The sequence below is a fragment of the Condylura cristata genome, unplaced genomic scaffold (genome assembly GCF_000260355.1).
Source record: "Condylura cristata isolate star-nosed mole 26May11 unplaced genomic scaffold, ConCri1.0 scaffold00048, whole genome shotgun sequence".
NCBI lineage: Eukaryota > Metazoa > Chordata > Mammalia > Eulipotyphla > Talpidae > Condylura > Condylura cristata.
In genome coordinates, this window is record NW_004567149.1 from 2,411,442 (window position 1) to 2,439,008 (window position 27,567).

The window sequence follows — 27,567 nt, forward strand, 5'->3', positions numbered from 1 at the left end:
CCTGCTTCAGCACCTTGTACACGTACACCGAGTAGCTCTCCTTGCGGCTGCGCTTGCGCTTCTTGCCGTCCTTCTTCTGCGCCTTGGTCACCGCCTTCTTGGAGCCCTTCTTCGGGGCGGGCGCGGACTTGGCTGGCTCTGGCATGATGCACACTTGCACACAAAACCCAGCAGAATACGTGTTTCTTGAAAACTTGACCCTATTTTTGTAGGGCTTCTATGCAAATAGGGATTATGCTATCTCGAGCTCTGATTGGAGAAAATGAGCCAGTAAAAACCTTTCATGCAAATAAGGTGAATTCAAGACTGCTCTTTTGCTGTGAAAATAACCCCACATTCTTCCTCTCATCTGCAGAAAAAATTTTTTTGCTTTCTCAACAATGTGAAAGATGAGCATCTTGTCATTAGTTTATGTTTGTAAAACCTGTTACTCTCTAGAACCGACCTAAGGGAACAAAAGCCGGACATAAACTTATAGTTCCTTAGCATTTTGCCAAATTGCATTACGGGTCACTGACTTTGGGAATAAGAACAGAAAGTAGCTATACGCTTGCATATTTTCAAATGTATGCTGCTTTCATTTACAGTTTAACCTGATCTGGAAATGATGCCAGCGTTTGTTGGAGAGTTTGGGATTATGGTTAACGCTTGCATTACTAAAAATGTTTTTAAAATCAGAAGCAATGAAAACGATACAGGACGAATTCGACTGGCTCAGACACCTTCAAAGGTGAAATTTGAGACCCTTGCGGAAAGGTGTAACGTTCATCTCTTCCTATTTTCAACCCCAAACAAAGGGAGTAAAACAGAATCAGTGAAAGTGTATGTGAGACTACAGTGTGGATAAAGGACCGAGGAGGATAAAATGCTTCAATAGGTCAAGATTTTCTAAAGGGACACGTAATAGCCAATCACAGAGCTTATGAAGGGACTTAACTCTGAGCGCGCGGAATTTGAAGATTCGGACCAATCAGGAGCACTTTGCCTTTATAAATAGGCGCAAGAGCAGCTACGCTTCCAGTTGTAACCGTTGCTTGCAATCTAATGTCATGGCTCGCACCAAGCAGACGGCTCGCAAGTCCACCGGCGGCAAGGCGCCCCGCAAGCAGCTGGCCACCAAGGCGGCTCGCAAGAGCGCACCGGCCACGGGCGGCGTGAAGAAGCCGCACCGCTACCGGCCGGGCACCGTGGCGCTGCGCGAGATCCGGCGCTACCAGAAGTCCACCGAGCTGCTGATCCGCAAGCTGCCGTTCCAGCGGCTGGTGCGCGAGATCGCGCAGGACTTCAAGACCGACCTGCGCTTCCAGAGCTCGGCCGTGATGGCGCTGCAGGAGGCGTGCGAGGCCTACCTGGTGGGGCTGTTCGAGGACACCAACCTGTGCGCCATCCACGCCAAGCGCGTCACCATCATGCCCAAGGACATCCAGCTGGCGCGCCGCATCCGTGGCGAGCGGGCTTAAGTTGCCCCTAAGTAGTACCAGCTTCAAACCCAAAGGCTCTTTTCAGAGCCACCTACAATCTCAACTTAAAAGGGCTGGAAACTGCCGATTTGTGCCTCCGGAGGGGGAAGCGGGAGGTGTGGCGTATGTGCATGGGCCGCCGCAGATTTGTTAAGAGGCGCCAGGAAGCTGCCCCAACAGCTCCCTCTATGCTTCTAACCGTGTGGTAAGGAGCTGGAGTGGTTAAACTGCTTCCTGAGGCGCTAGCCATTAATTTGCCTCCCCTATCTTTTTGTCTACACTTCAGGGTGCCCCTGGGGTCGGGTAAGCTGAGTGGCTCTTGGGGCTCCCAATAGGTTTCCTTGGGCTCGGGGCTGTTGAGTGGCAGCTCTCCCTGTGAAGGGGTTGCAGGGGGTTGGGGGTGGGGTAGTTTAGGTGAAGATTGCTTTGTCCTTGCAGAGAGAACTACCCTATAGTGGGTAACTTGGTAACAAAACTTCATGCACTAACACTAGCATGGAAGCCTACTGTCTGGCAATGCTGATCAGAAGGGCCTGGAGTAGTGATTAAGGTCACTTCACAGACCTCTAATCCAGAGTTTCCAGAAGATGGAAAAGTTATTGTGTGGATTGTGTCTGCCCTGCAGGAGAAGCAGTTCAAAAGGCGGAATTGAGCCTTGTACTGACAAAGCTGAATAATTCTATTTGCTGGAAATCCATAAGAACCAGACAATTAGGGAGTAACTTTTCAGATAAATGGGGAATTGTATAACAAGCCCTAAAGCAATGCAGGGTTTGTGGATTCAGGTTTTACAGACCTTTGCAAAAGGTTACCTAACCTTGTTGCTGGGTTTGCTTCTAGCCTGGGGAAATGCATTTGCAGACTGTTGGGCCTCCTTCGAAGCAAAGTGAATAGCTCTGCTCCCAAGAGAGCAAAAGTCCTAAGGCAGCAACCCAACAAGCTGGATGCGGTTCAGTGAACATTGCAGACTCCAGGAGCCAGTCTGAACCCACGAGTCGAATTTCAGAAACAAAACAACCCAGTGTTGTATTTTTGAACCTTTAAGCATCCTTAAGAGCAACAGTGATTTTCTGGGACCTGAGTTCAAGTGCATTTAGGTTCCCAGCCATTCTTGCAGCACTTCTGCTTCTTTAAGACATGCCTTTTTAAGATGGAATACAGTAAATACAAAATAAAATGGCTGGGAGAAACAAAAACAAAGCTTTAAAGTCTTTTTTTATGGTAAAAATGCATTATAGATTATTGTCTTTCTACTGTTGTGTGGTTAAACTCATTACAGTAACAAAATTCAAACCAGTGAAAAGGGAGGCTGATAAATGTAGCAACCTGGCTTAATGCTTAGTGATGAAATGTCAATCTCAAAAGCTTACATCTGTTATTACTTGAATAATAGTCTCAAAATGACTAAATTAGTGATAGATAACAGGAGAAAGGTGTGTAGATGGAAAACATCTAATGTTGAAGCAAAGCATCTCATTGTAGACTGAAAGTTCCAGAAAGTTGCTGATAAAGGGTCTCAAAGACCCTGACTTTTCCCATTTAACTGCTTAGAAATCTCTTGCTTCTGTATCCCAACAGGCTTTAACGTGATATTGTCCCCTGCCCAACCTCCCCTTACTCACTCCTTTAGGCAATAAATATCCAGTTGCCTCACTGCTAAGGGGCTCAGATTAAGGAAAGATCTCCTTTAAGCCCTCCAGCTTTAACAAAGAACCTCCCACCTTCTCTCTGAGTGAGGCCTGCTTCCCTGATGGAATTCTGCCCTCATACTTTAGAAGTTATTTAGTGAGATGGAATAATTTTATATCTGTATTGTTGTATTACATGTATCTACAGGAGGAATGACATTGCATAGGACAAGCCATAAATACAGATATGCAAAGGAGTGACTGTAAAATTGAGCCGAATAAAGCACATAGTCTAGTTAATTTTTTTTTTCAAGTGCCAGTTCTTTGGTTTTGATATAATATAGTTATAAAGAAGTTACCTTTAGGGAGAAACTGGGTTCAGGGGTCTCTAGGTACAGTTGAAACTTCTGAAGTCATTTCAAAAGAACAAGGTAAAAAAGGACATTGTGATAATTCTTTTTCAGTTGCTAATTTGTATTCTTTGCATTCTAGCACTTGCTTAACGAATTGTAATTTTTCTTTTGCATGCAGTTTTTTTGGAGGGACTTGCTTCTAGTGTGACATGTACATTGGTCTGAGGTTTGGTTCCTTATGTGGGTACCTGACTTTTTAGATATTGCTGCCCATTCCTACATCTAAAATAGTTTCAAAATTTGATATTTAGTAGTCTCAAAGTTTCTGAAGGGGTACTTGGCTGAGCTAATCCTTGGTGTTTAGGACAGTGTGCTTGGTACGTATTAATTGCACAATAAAATCCAGCTCTTATTTTGAACAACTTATCCTAAGTATATAATATATAGCTAATAGTCTCAGGTAACTAGCTCAGGAAATATTTTTTTGTAATATAAAATCTTGGAATGATCACATTTTCTTTTCAGGTACTTACAATAACATCCCTTTGCCCAGGGTTAGCATTTATGACAAATTAGCTTGAATTCCATACACTACCCTCCAGAAAAGGAAAACCTTGCCTTCCCTGTACACGTTACACTGGGAAGGTTTTGAAAGCCTTCCATGTACTTTTGTCCTGGCTGTATTAAAAAAAAAAATTCCAATTTTTTATTAACAGAAGTTTGTGCAGTTGGAAGTTATTGTTCATGAAGTAGATGCCAGTCATTTTGTTGAGAATAACTCAGTCACCAACAAGTAATTTATCTATGAGGCCACTCAGGCTCGGCTGGATTAATAACCATGAACAAGAACACATTTTGAAAGCAGCCGCTCGTGGATTCCAACCCTGAAGCCTGGCTGAGTTGCTTGGCAGTTTATGAATTCTTTTATTCCTGGGACTTGTGCTATTATTTCAATACCAGTGTGGCTTGTAATGCAAGAATATATGTAGAACGCACACAACTTTACGTACATATATACACAAACGAGGGAAATTACACTATGTGCGTATTTGAAATTGATTTAGAAATTAAAAAAAAAGACTTCAGGAAATTTCTTTACCCTGTGGTTAAGCCGCAGAAGGAAGGGGCGGAGACGCTGCAGTTTCCCGCCTTACCAGGTTTTTCCGTTTTCAACAAGGTCCGCTCCGTTGCTACATAAGAGGCTGCAGGCGTTCACCGTCTAGCTCACTCGTTGGTGAGATCTGACTTGTGGTCATGTCTGGTCGCGGCAAAGGCGGGAAGGGTCTCGGCAAGGGAGGCGCCAAGCGCCACCGCAAGGTGCTGCGCGACAACATCCAGGGCATCACCAAGCCCGCCATCCGCCGCCTGGCCCGGCGCGGCGGCGTCAAGCGTATCTCGGGGCTCATCTACGAGGAGACGCGCGGGGTGCTCAAGGTCTTCCTGGAGAACGTGATCCGCGACGCCGTCACCTACACCGAGCACGCCAAGCGCAAGACGGTCACGGCCATGGACGTGGTGTACGCGCTCAAGCGCCAGGGCCGCACGCTCTATGGCTTTGGCGGCTAAGTTAGTTCGATCTGCAGTCTAGAGGAAAAACTAAAGGCCCTTTTCAGGGCCACCCATGTTTTCAAGGAAAGAGCTTTAGCACCTTTGTGTGTACCTTGCTAACGTGGAAAGCCAAGTATTTCTGTTCCTAGCTTTCAAGTACTGTGGTACCTGCTGTGTAGTTGAATGAAGCTTCATCTAGGTGGAGGATCTTGGTTAAGCATTTGGTATGCAGTGTGTTGAGATTCTATTTCAGTTGTTTTTCATCACTGCTTCCTCATCTTTAGGTAACCATACAGAGCACTGAGCGTGAACCTCAATATATAACCTCATTACATGTATTACACCGTTTTGTCCTGTGTTGCATGTGTGACATTGTGTAAGAATTACTTTAAAAAAAGTAATGCCGAAACATGGTCAATTGAAGCTAATATTTGGATCCTGGCTTTATGGATGGAACCATAAAGGGTGCCTGGTAGGTAACTGAGAGAATGGGAAGATGTTAGGGATTTTAGGTGACTTTTTTTTAGATTGGTGATGATTTTATGTGGGTGTATTTCATTATTAGATGAAATGTTAGATGCAATCTCATGCCTGCAACTTAAAATGGTTCAGAAATATAGTAAGATTTGTGGAAACAAATATATCTGTATTGTTGTTTCCATATATATATATATATATATATACATACATGTATTTCCACAAATCTTAATATAAAGCTAGTCAGATAAAGCGATAAACTGGGAAGTCATCTCAACACCCATTTCATTCTCTTGTGAGGTAGTTTTCACTGGCTTAATCAGAAGCGGGGCATGTAAACACACGGGTGAGAATTCCTACAGTTGAGCCTCCTGTGGCCTCGTCCAGGTGGAGAGGGAGATACACCTGAAGGGTAACTGGTGTAGCTGTTATTCAATAGTGGCATCTGCATGATACATAAAATGAGTTTACAGATTTTTTTGTTGCTATTAAATACTTTGGGAGTGTTGTAAGTTCTTTACCTTATTACTGGAAGTAGAATTTATGGATGGTGTTAAGGTTTAAACCATACAGGATTTACTAATTGTTACAGGTTAACTCCATGCACCCAATTTAGGAGAGCTAAATAATCTCTAAATAGAGTTGGGGATAACAGGAAGGAGGCAGACCCTCTTATGCACCCCGTGGAGCAGCCAACGCAAGAAATGGCTGTTTGAGACTGTGCATAATCTCAGAAGAAAATCAGAAAGGAATTAGTTTCTGGAACCAAATAAGTTTATTGCTCTCCTGAAAGTGGATTCCAAACAAGAAATTCTTTTATTAAAATTTAGTTTTAGTTGGAAAGGCTTGAAACAGGCAACACAGCCATGACATGATGTTTAGTCTTTGTAAAAAGAAAATTATCTAATGTATAGTTTTTCTCTTCTATACTACTAAAGTTGGCATTTGTAAGGTACAGTTGTGTGTATGTGAAACTACCAATCCTCAACACAATCTGAGATAGACATATTATTATGACCTCTGTTTCAGAAAGGAGGACAGAGAGACATACTGAAGCAGGAAATGATTTGTCCACATCTTTAAGTGGAAGTGGGATTTGAAACCAAAGGGCCAAGCTCTAGGGAGCATGTGGTGCTTTGTGTCTGCAAAATTCCTGGTTAACAATAAACACTGCTTTCTAGACATCATTCTTGAGGCTGTGGTGGGAAATTACCTTGATCCCCTGGTAACTTTTATAGGGGAGTCAAATTTTAAAAAAATGATTGATTTATTTATGCATACAAGAACTGGGGTACAGGCCAGAGCTGTGGGGGTGTGGTGGGGTAAGAGAACTCAGTAGCGAATGAGTGGGGAACAGAACAGGAGCACTGACTGAAGTACAGTGTTGAGGGGAGCCAGCAAGATAGGTCTGCCACACCTTGTTCACCTTCTGGGCTGGGGATCAAACATTACACATGATGCAGTGGCTCTGCTCACTTCATAATGCTGCGTTTTAAGCTGTTGCACCACCAGGGAGGGCCCCAGGGAAGTAAAATTTAACCTCTACTCTCAGTATTCTTAGGTCTCTTTTAGTTTAGTGGACAAAACCCAGAGGGAACAGGAAAGAAATACACTGATGTATTTAGCGTAAATTTTATGGGATACAGGCACTCATATAAGGAAAAGAACTCAGAGAAGTACAGGTTGAAAGTTTATGCTGGGTTTCCCCCAAATTGTTAGGCTTTTCCCAAGATGCCCAGACTAGGCCTTTTCTAATACATGTCACTTAGGATGTGCATCTAAGGTCAACAGAAGTTCTGTTAAGTCTCAGGAGTAACTTACTATTTTGTTACTACCATTGTGCTAGAGAACGCAGAATAACGAGCCTTAGGGTCATCTCCAGCAACAATCCTTTACCAGAGAAATCTACCCTAAACAGAAACATCTAGAGGCAAGGTTTTGTCCTATGAAGTCATCCTCATCCTCACCTTGTCATGAGAAGCCCTCTCCTCTCTCCTTGATGCCCTAGGGCCCTTCGCACAGGATGTCAACCTCTGGTTTGCCCCTTGACTCTAATAATTTAAATTCTCAGTACCATTGTTATTTGGTCTTTTTATTCTACTAATGGCTCTGGTGTTAATTTGTTGTTCCAGCTTGCAAAGAACCCACAGGGGTGGGGGGTTGTTCCCCTGAGCTTGCCCAAATTAATAAGCAATGCAAATATAAGGACAAAAAGGGGCATGGCTAAGGTAGAATGGAATGTAATGATGGAAATGTAATGTGATTGATTGATAGATTTAATGATGAGATGAAGAGTTAAACAAGGTTTGTTTACATAGATTTCTTTTAAAATCCCAGCCTCTGGTGCTAAGAATGCTATTTCCCTCCTGGTTTGTCAAAGACTAGCTGAAATGAAGTTCTTACCACCTATTTTTAGAAGGAAATGGGAGGTCAGAGTTTCTTATGCCACTATTTTGTTTTTAAGCATCTTTCGTTAAAATAATGAGGCAGGGGAACTCCAGTAATTATTTAGCAGGCAGGCAGAGTGACACTCTACTGGCAAACTGTTATTTTCAGTGTGGGTAGAACAAGTTAAGCATGCTTTCCACTTTTACACTGAGCTGCCAAATGTCTAGGCTTGCAAGAGAGGGCACTCCAGTGCCCCCTACAGCTGACCGGGTTGAAATACACTTACAGCTGGGAGGGTGTGAATAAAATTTACCAAAACCGCCTTTCAATGCAAGTCTGCCAGCTTTGTAGTTAAAGGCTTAATCCCACTCGTTCCCCTGCGACATTCAGGGCATTCAATTCGAAATACAACAGATTCTGAAAAGCAAAATGTGAAAGTATTAGCAGCTCTTCACGTGACCAAGTGGGTGGCCCTGAGAAGGGCCTTTAGGTTTTTACTAGAGTTCACAGAACTCGAAAGTTAGCCGCCGAAGCCATAGAGCGTGCGGCCCTGGCGCTTGAGCGCGTAGACCACGTCCATGGCCGTGACCGTCTTGCGCTTGGCGTGCTCGGTGTAGGTGACGGCGTCGCGGATCACGTTCTCCAAGAAGACCTTGAGCACCCCGCGCGTCTCCTCGTAGATGAGCCCCGAGATACGCTTGACGCCGCCGCGCCGGGCCAGGCGGCGGATGGCGGGCTTGGTGATGCCCTGGATGTTGTCGCGCAGCACCTTGCGGTGGCGCTTGGCGCCTCCCTTGCCGAGACCCTTCCCGCCTTTGCCGCGACCAGACATGTTTGCAAAAACACGGCTTCCAAACGCAGCAGCCAGAATTGCAATACAGCCCCTTTATATATCAGATTTGCGGACCTTTTAGAAGACTGAAATGGCGGGGGCGGGAAAGAGGCTAGCGACCCGCCTCCTGCAGAGCTGACCGGCGTCTGCTGTTGCCTAGCAGGCGAAGGGCGGGGCAACGTGGCTCTGGCAGGATCTTTGTTGAAGGACAATTGTGCTCTCCACTGCTGTGACTTTTGCTTCTCCCAAATAATGTATACTTGGAAGTTTCCTAACTTTTATTACTTATAGGAAGGAAAGCAATGACACTACCCTTGTCTACACAAGAACGGGTTCCTAGGATAAAATTGATTTTTATTTGTGAACATTCTTAAAAAAATAGTATTAATTTTTACAATTCTAGCAATATGAGCAATACTAGTATTGTAAAGGAAAGTAGGAAGGTTAGTCAATGTTAACTGATTTCCCACTCCAGAGTTACAAAGCACTTTTTTTTTTTTCCCTTGGAAAGATGAATCCTAGGCTTGGTGACATATTCCTGTTTTATAAATGATATTGTTGGGTTAGAAAAAAGATACTGTGATTCTGGACTCTCAAGACTTATCACCTTCCTGTTTTAATCGAAATTACATAATGTTGAATAATAACAGAAGTGAAAGAATTAACACCATGCTGATTAATTCTGAAATTAAAATGACCAAAGTATTCTATACACATGTGGTATGTTTACTGGACAATGCTACTGGCTCACTCATATTCCTCTTTCAGTTTGAGTGTCTACAATATTTACAGGGGTAATTTTTAAAAATATCTATTCTGGAACTTACCATCATTGAGTCTGATAGTATTTGGGATCTAGCTCATGTCCAGTTACTTGCAAATTTAGAAACAGTCATTTCCCATGCGCTCCTTTTCTGAAAAAAGTTATCAAGTAAAAGTGATCATGCCTTGAACCATTTACTGACTACTCTGTGCTTAGAATGGTGAACAAATATCAGGGTTAGAAAGACCTTCTTTTAAAGAAGTGGAAGTCTAGAACATGGAAGTGAAAATGAGAGTGATGGGGTCAGACATCAGCCCCAAATATCCTTAGTTTTATCCTCATTTCGTTGAGTGGAGCAGCCACATCCCACTTAGCAATATTCGATTCCCCCGGCTCATGAGAGATATTCAGACCCAATCCCAGACACAGTTGATATTTTATTTTTAATATCTATTTTTAACAAGATCTCCAAGTAGGTAGAATGTTCATTCAAGTTTGAGAAGTAATTTAAAATTATTCTGTCTTACATAATAATCACAACTTCATCTCAATTTAAATTAATTAAAATGAATTAAAAATCTATTTCTTCACTGAAGCCACTATTTAATCTCACCGCACCGTAATCACATGTGGATAGAGGTTCTCTATTTGACAGTACAGATTCAGAACATTTCTATCATTATAGTACTTTCTACAGTGTTTGCTATGATGGATATTCTTCTGAAGATTTCTAGTGTCGCCTAGGGAAAAGAGATGGTGGATATAGGAGAATAAGCATTACTGCAGAAAGAGTGGATTGTAGTCTTTTGGATTAGGAATTAGACAACTTCCAGGTACACCAGATATTAGAGGCAGAAAGAGATGTGTGAAAGGAAATCAGAAGTTTGAGAGGAGTCACCTCTTCCACAGGATGTAAAAGAAGATACACTTGTTTTTCAAGGTGAGTTTCATATGATTTCAGGTGAGATCCTCTCCTAGGTAATGAAAACATGTGGTTAATCATGTTTAAAACTGTGTTGTCCAACATAATCATTAATAACACTGTCAACTACATTTAAATAAATTAAAATGAAATAAAATAAAAAATCAGTTTCTTCTGTCACTGTAGTCACATCACCTCATTCAGTTAAGCTCATGTGATTAGAGATTCAGGACAGGTTCAGAACATTTCTAGCAATCCAGTGCAAGTTTCTAAGCACAGCATTTCTTTGTCCTAAATAGACTTTATTTTTTTTGGTTCTTTTTTAGTATTTACACAACTTAAAAAAAAACTTTTCTTTTTAAATATCTGAAAATTCACTGCTTTTTGGAATGGTTAAGTATAGCCCCGTGGATTGGCCTGGTAATAACTACTGCGAAATGTCAGTCACTTATAATGGATATAGAGAGGTTAATATCCCATTTGATAGAACATAAAGTCAGTAATGTGATATCTGTCACAGAACTAACTAGAACCGGTGGCCCATTATTCAAGAGGTTGTTCATGCAGCTGTTAGAGAAGATAAGATCACAGCAAGTAGCGCTCCATCCTTCTATAAACTTATGGGGAACATTGAAGGTAAAATTAATTCTCAGCAATTGCCCTTCAGGAAAGACAGAGATCCCCTGAAAAGAATTAAGGAAATAGCATTTAACCCCAAAGTCTTTTAATGTTGTTGGAACCCAAATAGCCAAAGAACTGGTAAGAATTGCATAGAGGAAATGACGACATATGCAACAGGAAGAACTTTTCACATAGCTGAAATTGAAAATTTGTAACTAAGGATATGTTTTCAACAATTCTTCAAGAATGGATAATGTGGATCAGCAGGGACCAAAACTGTAAACGTTTGAAGGTGTGACTTTTAATATCTTTAAGTTTAGATAAGACTATAACCTGTATAATTTTTGTGTCCACTGCTGTTGGCAATGGTGCTATTGAGGGTGACAAGTAGCAACATCTTCCAGGTACTCCAAAAATGCCCACCCAGGAGAATTAGAAGGCTGCAGGACCAGGTCTATAAGCTTACTTCTTTATATATAGCACTTTTACTTGGTAGATAACCTGGTCTCAAGTCTCAGAGTCTTGGTTTCAGTCAGTGCTAGGCAATAAATGACTATTTAAAAATAGTTAAATTGATTTATTGCATTAATTAAGTATAGACCGATGACATTTTAATGGTGATTATCCTATCTTAGAATTATATAAGAAAATTCTCAAATCACTATTGAATAGAAGTCAGATACCTCGATTTTGGAAATAGGGTTATTGTTAAGAAGCAGAGGATCAAAAATTTATTTTAGTGGATAATATTGATTTAGTGTTGAATTATCCAGTAGTCATCAAATTCCATTAGCATTCATGTTGCAAACTGAGAGAGATGGAATAATAAAATCAATCAGGTTTGCTGTGAAATGTTTGTTCAACATCCTTAGAGGAACATTCTCAGCCCATTCATTAAGGATGTGACAGACTAGTGTATATTTTGTTCATTAAAAAATCAGTGAGAATTATGAAAATTCAGAAAGAGATACAAATGAGAATTTTTTTCTTTCCAATGATCCTTTATGTTCCTACTTAGAATGTATGCTGTAAAAATTGAAATCATGTATATTTTAATCATCATTTTAAATATAGGAAATGTATGCCAAAGTTTACCTAATATATACTTAAAGGAAACAATTGTAGGATTAGGGTGTCTGTTATTGACTTATTCAGAAGTTTAAGAAAGATGGGGTACAAGTAGGTGATGTGGCATTCTTCAGCTTATGGCTGTTAAAATGTAGAATTGTAACTTGCTTCACATGATTCACTTTTCTTTTATTTTCTTTCTAGATGCAGTAGTTGATCTCTAAGACCCATTCTAGGTCTCAAAAATCGATTATACTGATTTTTAAGAGAAGGTTGCTGACTCTGTTTAGAGTTGTTTATTTGCAAAGTGAATGGTGCAGCCTCAGCCCCCGCCCCCATCCTTCTTCAAGTGTTTTAATCACCAAAACACGGGGATCAACCCCAGCTTACCTAGCAGTCACTCAAATGCTTAAAAAAAATTCTATTTTTTCTGAAATAGTTATCCATCTTGTGCGAAGATTTTTCTACCCCAGTGCCAATTCCGAGGGCTTGGTGCAAACAACTTGCAGGAGAGTTTGTGCTATTGCTCTCACGAAAAAACCGATTTTCCTCGTATATTTGATTAAACATGAGTTAGTTTAGATGAAGTCTCAAAGATCAGAATGTGCAGAACAAAGTCCCGCAAGAAATATTTGCATAAGAATCAAAGAGAAGTAGTATTTTTAAGGAAAATCTGAAAGTTGTCTCAATGTGACCGAAGTTTGAAAGAGAGTTGGGGGGATTTGGAAAGTCTCAGGGTGTCGGTTTTGAAACTAGGGATAGCAAATGAGGCAGGAATGAAGCGTGAAGACTCTCAGATCCGTTTCCCCCAAGTCCCTAATTATTTCGTGCCCAGGTTTCTTATATTTTTCTTCTTTTTTAAGGGGAAAGAAACACAGCCACGCAGCAGAGACGAGCAGCTCTCCTCAGCAGCGCGGCGCACGGAGCAGGCAACCAATCATCACTCAGCTACTCTCTATATAAACCCCCAGTCACCGGCGCCCGGGACATGCCGTTCTGACAGTTTAACCTTACTTTTTGTCTTTCGTGGCAAAGCAGAAAAATGTCGGAGACTGCTCCAGTTGCTCCTGCTGCGCCCGCACCTGCGGAGAAGACACCTGTTAAGAAGAAGGCAAAGAAAACGGGCGCAGCTGCGGGAAAGCGCAAGGCGTCCGGGCCCCCGGTGTCCGAGCTCATCACCAAGGCTGTCGCCGCCTCCAAGGAGCGCAGCGGCGTGTCCCTGGCCGCGCTCAAGAAGGCGCTGGCGGCCGCGGGCTACGACGTGGAGAAGAACAACAGCCGCATCAAGCTCGGCCTCAAGAGCCTGGTGAGCAAGGGCACCCTGGTGCAGACCAAGGGCACCGGCGCCTCGGGCTCCTTCAAGCTCAACAAGAAGGCGGCCTCCGGCGACGCCAAGCCCAAGGCCAAGAAGGCGGGCGCGGCCAAGCCCAAGAAGCCCGCGGGGGCGGCTAAGAAGCCCAAGAAGGCCACCGGAGCGGCCACCCCGAAGAAGAGTGCCAAGAAGACCCCGAAGAAGGCCAAGAAGCCGGCGGCGGCTGCTGGGGCCAAGAAAGTAGCCAAGAGCCCCAAGAAGGTAAAGGCGGCCAAGCCGAAGAAGGCGACCAAGAGCCCGTCCAAGGCCAAAGCCCCTAAGCCCAAGGCCGCCAAGCCCAAGTCGGCCAAGCCCAAAGCCACAAAGGCCAAGAAGGCGGCGCCCAAGAGGAAGTAAGAAGGTGCAGCGGGACGTCCTGCTTGGAAAATCTCAAAGGCTCTTTTCAGAGCCACCCACCACTTTCAGCCAAAAGAGCGTAACCAAGTATTTTGATTTCTTAGTCGACTACTAAGCAATAGTTAAATCAGTGTTTTAAATTGCTGCGAGTGTTGCCGCCGTCCGTCGTGATTGGCCGGCTGGGCCGAGACGGGGCGCGCGGGCGCGCGGCGCTTTCGGGGCCGGGCGCGCTCGGTCACGTGGGCACAGGCGCTCCTCCCCGGAGCTCCTCGGCGGCTCGGAGAGGGCCTGGGGCGGGCAGGGTTGGGCCGAGTCTGCACTTTCCCCCATAGTTCCCTGGCTCGGCCTCACGTTGGCCGACGCTGCTCTGCGCGATGGTCACGCGGCCCAGCAGCTGTTGAGCTCGTCGTTGCGGATGGCCAGCTGCAGGTGGCGCGGGATGATGCGCGTCTTATTGTCGCGGGTCGCGTTGCCCGCCAGCTCCAGGATCTCGGCCGTCAGGTACTCCAGCACGGCCGCCAGGTACACGGGCGCGCCCGCCCCGACCGGCTCGGCGAAGTTGCCCTTGAGCAGCAGGTGGTGCACCCGGCCCTTGGGGAACTGCCCGCTTGCGCCACGGGAGCACGTCTTGACCTTGGGGCGGGTTTTACCTCCCTGATTCCGGCGCCCCGAAGTGTTCAGGGACAGTACAATTTTCCAGGGCAGGCACGTCTGGAAGGGGTTGTTATAGTCGTTAGATGTTTCGTAAAATTTGCTTTCAGTTGCTTTACAGAGGCTCTTGAGTTCTAGCCAATCAGAAATCCCCCGCGTTATTTGCATGGTCGCAGAAAGAAAACACAGCACCAACTAGGGATTGAGCCATCAAACCTGTGTATACTGTGAAGCTGTTGAAAACATTTTGCCCATGACATCAATGGAGACCTCTTTTGGGGGGCTACTTTGATTCTGCCTAAACTTGATTATTTTAGCTACCACACTGATGCTAGGAGGTAGCAAAAAGTAAAAAAAAAAAAGTGATTTATAATTTATTCACTCCCTTAGATTTCTTGGCTCCCAATTTTTGAGTATCCTGAAATCCAGGGTTGGTTGCCTAATGTGTGAAGTATAGAGAAAGATCCGGAAAGGGAAATTCTAAGAAAAATCTCTGGTCAGGGAAAAATAAATGGTCTCCAGAGTTTTTTCTAGATTTTAACCATTTTGCATTTCACCCCCAAAACAGGTTTTTGTTTCTGTTTCGATTTCAGAGAAATCAACATTTTACCGGCATATCTGGATATCTGTATATTTCAGATTACTATGGGGCTATAAACTTGGACGGGGAGAAATTAATTTTTATTTTCACAAAGGGACTGCAAATTAGCATTTTCCTTCAGTTATATGTCTAGGTAACTGGAGTTTACAGTACCTGTGACTGTTTTCATCAGTGACAATCAGATATATTCATATCACTGTACTGGTAGCTTGAAATCTATTTCCATTGGTGAGTCATTGAAACTGACTTTCATTATTTCACCTGCAGTTGAATCTTGTTATTGGATGTTGTTAATGAACAAGTTTTTATATATTTAAAAAATACTTTCACGATATATTAATGGCACTAATTTTTGTGGTGAGTGCGCTGTAAGAATTTTTTAAAACTTTTTTTAAGGTTGTTTACAAGTTTCTCCAGGTTGTCTGGAGTCCACAGCACAGAACCAATCACGAGTCCCTGAACAACATGAATACCTCATCAGTGAACTTTGCCTTCACTTTACTTTTGTGTTTACAGCACTACTCCCCATTTGGTTAATAGCTTATTGCATTTAAAAATTTAAGTTTCCTTAAAAAAAAAGTTGTAGGCTATGAATGTATTTACTACTCTTCTAAAGTTATCTATCATTTTTCCCATGCATAGTTATATTCCATAATTTCTTCTTTCTAGATAGAGCCAAAACCCTTCTAGGAGAATGGTTTTTAGGCACAAGACAAACTTCTCCCACCCCTGGAGTTCTTTTGAGACTGAACAAATATCAGATACATTAGTAGTAGGAAGGAGAAAAAGACCCAGTGTGTAACATGTATGGAGAATTTACATGTAGTAACACCCAAAATAATGGGACAAACTGGAGACTTATGTCTATTTTCAGGGTTCTAGTATGTGGAGGAGAGAGGGACCTCACATGACACGGGGTGGGGTGCCTGCCAGGTGGGAGGGGAACACTTCCTTTGACAAAATCTTTCCTTTAGATGTTTTCTTTGTTAAGATAGGTTTTTCTGAGATACCTAAATCTGGGTAATCTTCATTCTTTTATAAATAGTAAGTTTTCCCTGAGGCCCACATAGCCTTGATTGACTTAGTTCTGCCTGCTAAGGTGACAGGTAATAGAAAAGGATTTATCTTGACATCCTGGAAAAAATTCTGTCAGGTCCTTTTTGAGATAGCAACCTCAGGATAGCTTGGTTGGTGCAATCTGGATAAATGGGTTTAGATTTAAAGTATTTAATAGTTATTCAAAATAATTTTCGGAAAAATAAGAGTTTGTATCCAGAGGAAAATAATGGGGAAGAGACCCAAGGTCTTTAATACTCAGTGATTTCAATTTTTTGATGAGTGAGGAGAAATTTAAGAATCAGTTGGTGAAAATGACTCTGAGAGTGGTCAGAATTACTCTATCACTGTAGTTACTTTCTTTTTTCTTTTTATTATTTTTAATAACATAATAGTTTATTTTTACATCATTTTGTGCCTTTTCCCTTCTCAGTTATAATCCCCGTGGGCTTCCCATCACCAGATCACCCATGTGCATCACCATAGTCCAGTGGACTTCCCCCCTCCCCATTTTTGATCCCATTCCCCACTCCACCCCCGTAAAATGTCTCTGGTATATAGTTGTTCATTATAATTATCATTATCTCCCCAGGTCCTGTATGCTCCTGCTGTGAGTGAAACCATCTGGTATTTTTCCTTTTCTTTCTGGCTTATTACACTAAGCACGATCCCTTCCAGCTCATCCATGTTGCTGCAAAAGGCATGTGTTTATTTTTTTGACTGCTGAGTAATATTCCATTGTATATATGTACCACATCTTTTTTTTTTTTTTTTAAGATTTATTTATTTGTGCATACAGAACTGGGGTACAGGCCAGAGGCTCAGGGGCGGCGAGAGGCTTCACCAGAGACAGAGTGGGGAGCAGAACAGGCAGATCAACAAAGTACACTGCTGAGGGGAGCAGCGGGCGGGTCAGGAGAGGTCTGCCACGCCATGTGGTCACCTCTGGGGCAGGCGGGAATTGAATTCATGCGGAAGCGGCTTTAGATTCTCAGTGCTGTGCTTTAACCCACTGCGCCACCAGGGAGGGCCCTGTACCACATCTTTTTAATCCAGTCATCTACTTTTCAGCATTTGGGTTGTTTCCATGTCTTTCCCATTGTAAATAAAGCAGCAATAAACATGGGGGTGCAGGTGTCATTTTGAATCAGTGTTTTTGTATCACTGTAGTCTACATAGCTCTTATATGGAGGAGACATGAGGAGAGAACATTTGGACAGTCACACAGAAGAGAGACAGATATGTGGAGAAGAAGGGGCTGCTTATTTCTCAGCTTTGGACTTGTGTCAGGGACTTGGGTTCATGGAAGGAGACATGCAAGAGAGATGTGTAGACATGTGGAAGAGACAAAGACATTCTGTTGACTATAGTGGCAAAACCCCTCAGATTTTGAAAAACTGAACAGGTTTATTTGTAAAGATGGTAAGTACCAGGCAGATGGGGTCCTCCTAAAACAATCAAAACGAGGAAGTAAAAAGCCCACATCTTAGCCTAGATGGTTGCCAGGCATGTTCTTATTTTCTGTATTAGAGGAGGTACTTATGCATATGGCCATTGATTGTCAGGGTACACGGGAAAATTCCCCCCTTCCTTGGGTTTTTTCTTGGACTAGTTGTATAAACTAGCATCAGTTTTGTAGGTGAAGACAACAAAATTTACTTACATAAATATGACTACATTCTGGACTAAATAGTATGAATTGAACATTTATTTCCTAAGCCAAGGAGTGGGATGAAGGAAGAAGCCTGGGAGTGAGGAAGAAGTCTTGTAAAGAGGAGGAGGCTATCTGTGACAAAATTTTGCTTCTGGATGTTTTTCCCTTAGAATTTTTTGGCTAAGATAGGTTTGTCAGACACAGAGGTTTTCCTGGATATTGCCCTAACATATTTAGGGTCATTTAACGTATAACAGATCATCAGACTTACTATTGCTTAAACAATGACATTGGGTAATATTTCCTCAGTGGCCCACAGGATCTCTGTTGTCTTTAGCTCCACATGCTATGGAAGGCGATATGTGATGGAAAAAACCTGCACAGAGTATCTTGGAAAAAGCCCATCAGAACTTTCTGGTGGAGGCAGGCCTGTGCTTCACTGATCCACCAAAAGTAAACGTTAGGACCAACCAGAAGTCACTACTTTCTACTTAGTCTGCTTGACTCCTGGAGGCAGCAGATTGAGTTCCTGTCACTGTGGAGACCTTGGTTATTCCAGTTATTCAGTAAATCAGGTAATGAAAAAAATTCTGGGTTAGACATGATTTTTTCTTCTTTGTCAGATTCTCTCATATTTTAAATCCCATTGCTCGCCAAACTGTCCTAACTCATTTCTCCAGGCAGGCTCCAACCCTAAATTCTGTAATATGCTTCATGAAAGGGATCAGTCTCTCAAGTCACTAAGTGAGAACTTTGTAGCCTTTATTCACAGTAGTACTTTCTTCTCACAATAACTAACACTAATAACAACCCAAATCTCCCTGTTGCTAAATAAAAGAATTGTTTTTCTTGGATTGAGGTCACCATTGTTACCCTGTAATTTCCCCTTCTCTCTGCCTGTGAGAAGTCTTTCCATCTCAAGTGGCATCTGCATGAATACATTTCCCTTATTTTAAAGCTGGTTTCTCTGATAATGTGTTTTAATGTCATTTCTTAATTGAATGCTGTTATCAACAAAAAATTATTAGATATGTATTCACTCATTAAATGAAACTAAACCCTAGGATAGTACTTTTTATTGTTTTTCCACTAATTTAGTATGATATCTCATACTGACACAAGCTATGCAAACTCTGTCGACAGACATGGTACAGATGGAGGTGAAGTGCTCTGAAAAATCAGACTTTCCACGCTAAGTTATGTTATGACCTACTTTTTTTTTTTTATAATTGTGATATCAAAATATTCTGAGCAACCTTCAGTTTTCAATTGGATTGCCTCAGCTGCATAAGGCGCTGCCAGGCCCAGGCAAGCAAATACTGCACCAGGGTGAGTAATTCCTCTTGATATCAAAAGTGATTTCTTGAAGTCAAAAGTGATTGACAACTGGCTGATTAATAAAAGCAATTGGCTGTTATTGTAAAGTCAATACTGAGGCAATATTAAAACATACTTTTACTGCCGGAAGGGAGGAAAACCCAAATCTCATCACTCTACTATCTCAAGTAGCCTTCTATTCAGTTTCTAAATAACCACTCAAACTTTCTACTCTCTTGTCTTTAGATATGGAAATTTACCTAAGTCGCCTATTCAGTGCTAATCAGGTTTTCTAAACTTCAAGAAAATTCACTTAAACTTTCTAACAAGTTTTCAAAGAACTTTACTGCAATTTGATTTACAAGAAATTTCCTCTTCCTGCCCTCACTTTACTTTACCCCCTAGGATGGCTCAATGAAAGTAAAAGCCGGGAGCAGTTAAGTAGTAGATAAGGTTTAAGCGACTTTATTTTGGTTAATCTTCACTGTGGTAAATATAGTAATATTATTCCTAAACTTTGTGAATCTATGTACCTGATTTGACCTTGATAGATTAATTTTAAAAGTGTTATAATCTCAACTAAAGATCAAAACGACCCCAGACTACTCTTAGAAAAAAGGTGATTGTGATCTCAGCCCATTTCATATGCTAATGGCATCCCTCTGCCTGCTTGAAGTGTATATAATAAACCTCTGCTGAAAGCAGAGCAGGACTTGCACCACCTTCTATTCCCGTGTCTTTCTTGTGCCCGCTCCCCTTTTTTCTCCCTTTTCCCCCTTTTCCAGGAATTTCTGCTCACCGACACGCACGCCCCACCCCCCTTGAGACCCTGCCTGTTCTGCCCTCCAATAATCATGATCCGGGGCAAAGAGTCTCTGACATTGTACCTATTATCTTACAACTCTTCAGTGAGATATTCCACGTGTATTTTTTTAAATTGACACTTAATTTTTTAAAAGATTTTATTTATTTATGCAGACGGAACTGGGGTACAGGCCTGATGTGCAGCAGGTGAGAGGATTTACTAGAGACAGAATGGGGAGAAGAACAGGCAGATTGACTAAAATACACTGCTGAGGGGAGCAGCTGGCAGATCAGAAGAGGTCTGCCACACCATGTGGGTTACCCCCTGGCCTGGGATAGAACTCACACTGCAGTGGCTATGAGAGCTTCACAGTGCTTGCCTTAAACCATTGGGCCAGCAGAGAGGGCCCTGAAACTGATTCTTAAGATGCTATCAGCTCTACAATTTCAGTTAACTTCATTTTTCTTTTTCTTTTTTTTCTGTGTAGGAAGCCAAGGGTAATATATTTTCCTGCCATGTTGAATCTCGCCCATGACTTGACTTATGCACGATGTCCATTGCTTTCAGAAGTATGTCTGCAAGGTCTTAGGCTTACTGTAAAAACAAAATTAAAGATGCATAGAACTTTTGCAATAAAAGTCTCCAGACATGAAATATCCATATTTTCCTGTGGACAGATGCAGTGATGGAGATCGAAAAAAGAATGAATTGGAATTAGTGAATGGATTTTTAGCTGTCATGCCCATAAGATAAAGCACTGGTCAGAGACTCTAGGGTTATTCCTTAAATAATTGTAGGTACTTAAGTCATGTAAGCCTGAAAAAGACATACAATTTAATGGTCTAACAGGTACATATAAAATGTAACAAGTCAGATTGGTGATCCTCTTTCAATAGTTCATATGAATTACATCAGGTAATAATCACTGTTCAATATATGCCTTTTAAAATAAAACTGTTTAGTTGTACCATCAAAATCATTGTGGCTGGTGGGCAGAGACTTAATGTCATTTGTAAATGTTACATTTTTATTGATTCCCACTGTTTATATTTCTATGCAATGAGTTGTTATTTATAGTGCCATTAGAACTTCACTCAATTAGGACTTGTAAAATTTCAAAACCCATTCATTTCCTTTAAAATAGACAAAATAATAAGATAACCATTTTTCCTATGACAGCTTCTCCATGAAATATGGAAATTCCTCAGGGGTTGTTGATATTGATTATACTGATTTTTAAAATAGTAATGCCCAGTCTTGCTTGACCTTATCATTTATTATCTAAAACTTTCAGTTTCCTTATCTATAAAGTATAAATGGAGTAATTATTGTATATAATAGATGCCTGTATTTATTGAATTTATCTTGTATGTTGGGCCTCATGGAAGAATATATGTGAAACTTCTAGCACATTATAACTCAATACATGTTGATTATTTTTACTTAAGAAAACGATATATCGGACTTAATATACTGAAATAAATGTTAACTATCAATATTCCTGTTGCCAGAAATGAATTAAGTGTTAATTTCTGCTTGGTAATTTTTACATTTCAATTTGATTAATTTACTGTGTGTGTTTAGGCAAAGAACCATTCTAGATGTCACTGGTGGGTTTAAAGACATGTTTTTGGTGCCAAGTATGTTTGCTTAACATCTGTCTGTTTAACATCTAGTGAATGGAAACAGATTTAACACACTTTATTTTGCTAGAACCTCAAGGTACAGGAAATGGGAAGTCACATAAAGATTGCCTTCTTTATGCACCATTACAATTACCCAAGAATACAGTTAGTTTCAATATGGATAACTAAACTTTTGTCCACATGGACCCAGACTCAGTTTTCAGCACCAAGCATTAATGTCTGAGAGACTTAAAAGAACAAAAAAATTTCTGAAAACCTCCAAGACTTATCTGTAGATAATTATGCTTATATTTACAGCTTTATCCCTTTTAAATTTACCACCCAATTATCCTCCTTGCATAGTGATCCTTGAGGGAAAACAGCATTTGAAAACAAAATTAGAAGTCTCATAATTCTGTAGTTAGGCTAGCTGCTAGCATAGCCCATCAGAAAACTATAATTTGCTGTCTCATACTCTTAATATTCTTAACAAAACAAAACAAAACAAAACAACCCCTCCCCCCCAAAAAAACGTAAACTGGTTGCTTCCAAGTAGTAAGCACTTTCCTGTTTACAAATAGCCGGTTATGATTTTAAAGCATCTTATTTCTTTCCTCAGCAAACAGTACAAGTTAGAACCTGTTTCATGGGGAGTTCCTATTTAATATGGAACAGGCACTCATTTTCTTTTGTAAAGATGTGGGGTCAGATTATTTCTGGTAGAACCCCTGAAATGTACTTCATACATTTTACTGAGAAATAGGTAATTTCATGCAGCTTAATTTACACGAGATAGTATAGGTAAAGTGGAATTTATGGTGGGTGTTTACAGATGACTCCTAAAACTTCCTCTCCGAAGTGAGCCTTTGTAGAGCCTTTATGAAGTGGTAACCTAATGTTTGGAGCCCTATCGGCATAAGGGTGTCCACTAAAAGCTTATCTTCAAGACTGCCAGGGTGCAGAAGGTTTTGGCCACTCAGAGGCTTGAGACTAAATGGGGCTTTAGAGAAAAGGTACAGAAAATGCTGGTGGGGTCAAACGCATTCAAGTAAAAGCAACCAACGATTGGGAACAGCAGTTATACAATTGTGAGGCAGGAATAACCTAAAAAACCACAAAAAAGCTAAAAGCAAACTTAGTGCAAGAGGCACTGTACAGCACTAAGGGAAAAAACCCACTGATGTGTTTGCTTCAGTGTTTCGTGCAGAAAATGCGTGCAAAGTGAAAGTGCGGAGGTAGTTTCCAGCGCTACGGCTGAGCACTTGGCGCAGAGATGCCCTTCAGGCGCCACTACGTGTTAATCAACTAGAAAACAGTCTTAGCTGTTAAGCATTACAGGACCCTTTGTAGAGTAAGTAGTTGGCTCTGAAAAGAGCCTTTGGGTTCACGGTTTAGGAGCACTCAACCGAAGACAACATTTACGCCCGCTCCCCGCGGATGCGGCGCGCCAGCTGGATGTCCTTGGGCATGATGGTGACGCGCTTGGCGTGGATGGCGCACAGGTTGGTGTCCTCGAACAGCCCCACCAGGTAGGCCTCGCACGCCTCCTGCAGCGCCATCACGGCCGAGCTCTGGAAGCGCAGGTCGGTCTTGAAGTCCTGCGCGATCTCGCGCACCAGCCGCTGGAACGGCAGCTTGCGGATCAGCAGCTCGGTGGACTTCTGGTAGCGCCGGATCTCGCGCAGCGCCACGGTGCCCGGCCGGTAGCGGTGCGGCTTCTTCACGCCGCCCGTGGCCGGCGCGCTCTTGCGGGCCGCCTTGGTGGCCAGCTGCTTGCGGGGCGCCTTGCCGCCGGTGGACTTGCGAGCCGTCTGCTTAGTACGCGCCATAGCTACACTTGAAACTGAGCGGACTGCTGTAACTTGCTTGCACCCTGTATTTATACAGGACCAGGGTCACTCTGATTGGATTGTGGGCGACCCCTGTTAGTCATCAATTGCCAAATTCCGGAAGTGCGCGGGGAGTTTGCTGCTTGTTTCTGATTGGTCAGTTTTAATCAGCAGCCATTTTCCCGTCCGCTCCAAAAAAAAAAAAAAAAAAGAAAAAGAAAATTCTCTAAACCGTTTCATTGATAATACTTCACACACAGGAGCAGTGTGTATAGACACATTAGTGACTTCATATTCTTGACTTTTTCCTCCTGTGTGTAATGCAAAATGCAATGCATTGAAAAAGACACTGCTTTAGAACCTGCAGGAAAATACTCGCCATTTTCTGCATTGTTAACCCATTTTGATCTGGATAGAACTTTTTTTTTTATTTCCTTTAAGCACTCCTTTAAGGTATCTATGTATCTAATGGTTCTTAGTCTGTGTTTATAGTAAGTACCTACTTCGTTGTAGAGCGGACTTTTCAGGTTCAGTATACGTATTTTGTATTTCTGATTTCTCGCTGCAGGATTTCTGTTTCCTGATTTTTAACTCAGGGTGAGTTGTCATCTGACTTTTTTGTTCTACTTTTAATCTAAATGGCAGCCCTATTATATAAAAAATTAAAGAAGCGGCTTGCAGACACATACAGGTAGAAAAAGCTGTTTTGCAAAATGTCTCCCTGGGACATTTTGTGAAACACCTGCATAGTCCCAGGAGTCCTGAGTTTCCTGTCTCAGGAGATCTGCTGTGTTGGTTCTGTTTAATGTGTTAAGATGTCAGCCGGACCTAAGTAAAGAACTCTCAAGATAATGCATGCAACAGGGAATCTAGAAAACAGTAAGTAAGAGGGTTAGGTGACTAATTTCTTCACTTTATGACCATCTAGGTGTTCCTCTTTGTATACCAATGACGGTGACTTAAAGCAACCTATAGGAGTCCATGAAAGTGTTCATTTTCATCCAATTAAAAAAGCACTTTTTGAAGTCCTAATTTACATACTATCTTTCTACTGGTCAATTTTCGTCCTATCACAGCTTAGATTCCTGAGTCCTTATTTGCATAGACTTGTGTTTCCATTTCCATCCTTTCTTTCCAAAGTCTTTAGAATCGTATTGTTATTACTTTTTCTGCATGCCTTATTCTACCAAATCCTGCACATTTACCAAAAAGTGTTTCAAAAAAAGGAGCCACTCAGTTACAAATGGGAAATGATAAAGTGCATTGTTAGCAAGACTTGTTATTTTGGCATATATATCATAGTAAATATCTCTGATGCTACCATCTGTTATAGTAAGGTAGATCTGACCCTGCTTTAGCTGGAGAACTGTTAAATGGGGATTCCTGATGGTACCGAGTACACTCGCTGCAATTAAAAACTTTCTACATCCTCTTCTCTCCTAATTTTAGATGAGCTTTAATACAAGAGTTTTACTTACTGGTTTTATTAGAATTGCTTTTTATATTTTAAAAGCAACTTTTAAGGTGCAAGAAAGCTTTTATTTGAACGTCTGTTATTATTGCAGTAAAGAAACTGGAAACAAGAGTCTATGTAGGAAATATTGTAAATTATTGTGAGAAACAGTAAGGACTCTTACAAGTTTGAATGAGCTCATATATGAGGTTTGCTTTTAAATCTAAGTCTCCTGGTAGTTAAAGGCTCCATTTTCACCTTATGTTATTTTCGACGGGGCATGGATTGTTGAAAAATGCCAAATGTGTTAGGTAAGTGTGCCAGTTATCCACTAGTATATAACAGGTCACCTCAAATTACCTTCAGGCAACACATGTATTTATTCTTCACTTGATCTTAGCCAAAGGGCTAGGAAGCAAATCACAGTTTTGTTGTTTCTGTGGGCCTGACAATTTGCTTATCTGGTTTCTCTCTCAGATTGTTATTCAAATTATTTGAAGTCTCTTATATGATTGACTTGGGGAGGTTAAATTTCCATACTCAACTTAATCAGCTGAATTGTTTTTGTGTATGATTTCAGGATTGAGGGTCATATTTTCTTGCTGTTGACGGGAATCCCTTGTAGGTTGGAGTGCCCCCTCAGTTCCTAAAGAGCCCAGTCAGTTTCTTCTCTTTTGTGACTGACAACACGGGTACTGGGCATTAAAACCAGCATTCAAGGTATTCATGGAAGACATGTTAAGTAACAATCATATACACAAAGCTACGTTGTCACCTTTACGGTGCTCTACATGTTAGTTAGAAGTCAGGTCAATTCCATATTTAACGGGTAGAACCGTCATCAGACTGAAACACAGAGGGGAAATCCCGGACCCATTAGGATAATCAGAAGATATCTAAAACCCAAAACAATGTTAACAAAATACTCCTCTCCCCTTCCCTCAGACACTACTTTAAGTAGCTGGTTGGGTATTTTAAAGCTGTGATCAGAGGTTAGAAGGGGGGGGGGGGAATGTTTAAAATAGCCTATTTACTGCTGAGGGACTTTTTCTTGAATACGAAACAATATCTGCCTGTTGTTTTCCACTGTCTCTGGTGGAGTCGCACACTCCCTACACCTTTGGCCTGTACCCTGGTTCTTGTGCATAAACAATCTTTAAAATAAAGACCACAGAAGACTGCTTACCGTTACATACTTGGAGAGTTTTCTCCTGTTGGATGTACTGACATATGAAAAAAAAAAAAACCCTAAGTCTGACTCCTTGCACAGGACTAGGCTGCCTACTTCTCTCTAGAGTAGCAATTGAGACTCAACTAAAAAGCTTTAAAAAGTAATTAGTTGTTTCCTTTAATTATTAATATTATAAAGTGTTTACGGTGAGAATCTTGTTTATGTAGTTTGAATAGATATTTAACAGGTGAGCTACTATAGGAGTTCACAGGGAGAAAACAGCTTATAGGTGCTCCCAACTCTCTTCAGTTCAACCGAGCTTTATTGAACTGTTAAGTAGCCTCATACTAGACACTTCATAGACTTTATCCTTCAAACATTTGAACCTTACTTATATAATGAGTAGCTCCGGTTTTTATTGGGATGCTAGCTTACAAGATTTTAAGATTTAACAAAAGACAGCTACTTCAGATTAATGGCAATTTCAATTAACCACTACGATGTACATTTTGACATAGCAGTAATGCAACTGAGTGCATAAAACAGTTTGCTTTTCCGATAGACAAATCAGAAGACAAGGTCACTAACTCTTTCATGAGCAGGTAAGTGGCCCTAAAAAGGGCCTTTAAATGCTTAAATCAGTCCAATTTGGGCACTTAATTTAGCCGCCGAAGCCGTAGAGCGTGCGTCCCTGGCGCTTGAGCGCGTAGACCACGTCCATGGCCGTGACGGTCTTGCGCTTGGCGTGCTCGGTGTAGGTGACGGCGTCGCGGATCACGTTCTCCAGGAAGACCTTGAGCACCCCGCGCGTCTCCTCGTAGATGAGCCCCGAGATGCGCTTGACGCCGCCGCGCCGGGCCAGGCGGCGGATGGCGGGCTTGGTGATGCCCTGGATGTTGTCGCGCAGCACCTTGCGGTGGCGCTTGGCGCCGCCTTTGCCCAGACCCTTCCCGCCTTTGCCGCGACCAGACATGCTGACACACACACACAAAAGAGAGTGCTAGCAGTTCGCCGTCAGAAACGGAGCGAAATTCTTATTTAAGACTGGTCTGCGGACCTGTTTGAGAACTACAAATTGGGAAGTGGGAGGGACTATTACGTACTGCATTATCCTCGCCCACGAATGCTGCGTCGTGGGGAGTAGGAAGGAGGAGTAGCTGGCAGTAGATAAAAAACCTTTTTTTAGTGTTTGCAAGTGGACACAGTAAATGTTCTTTTCGAATTACTAGAGATTTTAATAAGTGTGTCAAGCTAACATCTGTCAGTCATATTTGAATGATTAGTATTGTTACATATACTTATAAACATGTTCGTTGTCTTACATCTAAAAGGTTTATCTGCTCTGGTTTCTCTCTAGAATCATTTTTGTTCACTTTAAAGCAAAATGAAATAGTGATGGTAAAGTCATGTTCAAGGATGGGGTCACAGGAAATTAACATTTCTGAGGTATTTCTTACTGAGAAGTATGCTTCCCTGTTTGGGTCCTTCAAACATCATGTCCTCCTGATGTTCAGGGACTTTTTGGTGACTTGCTCTCTCATTTCTACTTTTAAAAAATCTTTAGAATGGGAAAAAAATCTAAAGATTGTTTAAAAAATCTTTATTCTGGTTATAAGTAGATGTTTTGAAAATATCAA

The 27,567-nt window shown here is 41.8% G+C and overlaps 3 protein-coding genes and 1 pseudogene across 3 annotated transcripts in view; 2 read left to right on the forward strand and 2 right to left on the reverse strand.

Moving 5' to 3' along the window:
* Positions 1–5,009, forward strand: part of LOC101637187 — a 23,294-nt gene extending 18,285 nt beyond the window's left edge. Inside the window, 4 exon segments of the mRNA XM_012734164.1 lie at positions 36–208; positions 679–756; positions 998–1,378; positions 4,665–5,009. Coding sequence (XP_012589618.1) covers positions 36–208; positions 679–756; positions 998–1,378; positions 4,665–5,007 — 975 coding nt within the window. The 3' untranslated portion in view covers positions 5,008–5,009.
* A 3,365-nt stretch (positions 5,010–8,374) lies between these two features.
* Positions 8,375–26,926, reverse strand: LOC101618719. The gene is made up of 3 exons (XM_004694853.2): positions 26,606–26,926; positions 22,978–23,329; positions 8,375–8,702 (listed from the first exon to the last, which is right to left on the reverse strand). The coding sequence occupies exons 1-3, from the start codon at positions 26,901–26,903 to the stop codon at positions 8,375–8,377; spliced, it is 978 nt and encodes a 325-aa protein (XP_004694910.2). The 5' UTR covers positions 26,904–26,926.
* Positions 13,103–13,768, forward strand: LOC101618961 (histone H1.3). Its single transcript, XM_004694854.1, has one exon. It carries the CDS (start codon positions 13,103–13,105, stop codon positions 13,766–13,768), a length of 666 nt encoding a protein of 221 aa, XP_004694911.1.
* On the reverse strand, positions 14,004–14,587 carry LOC101632547 (annotated as a pseudogene).
* Positions 26,927–27,567: the final 641 nt, after the last annotated feature.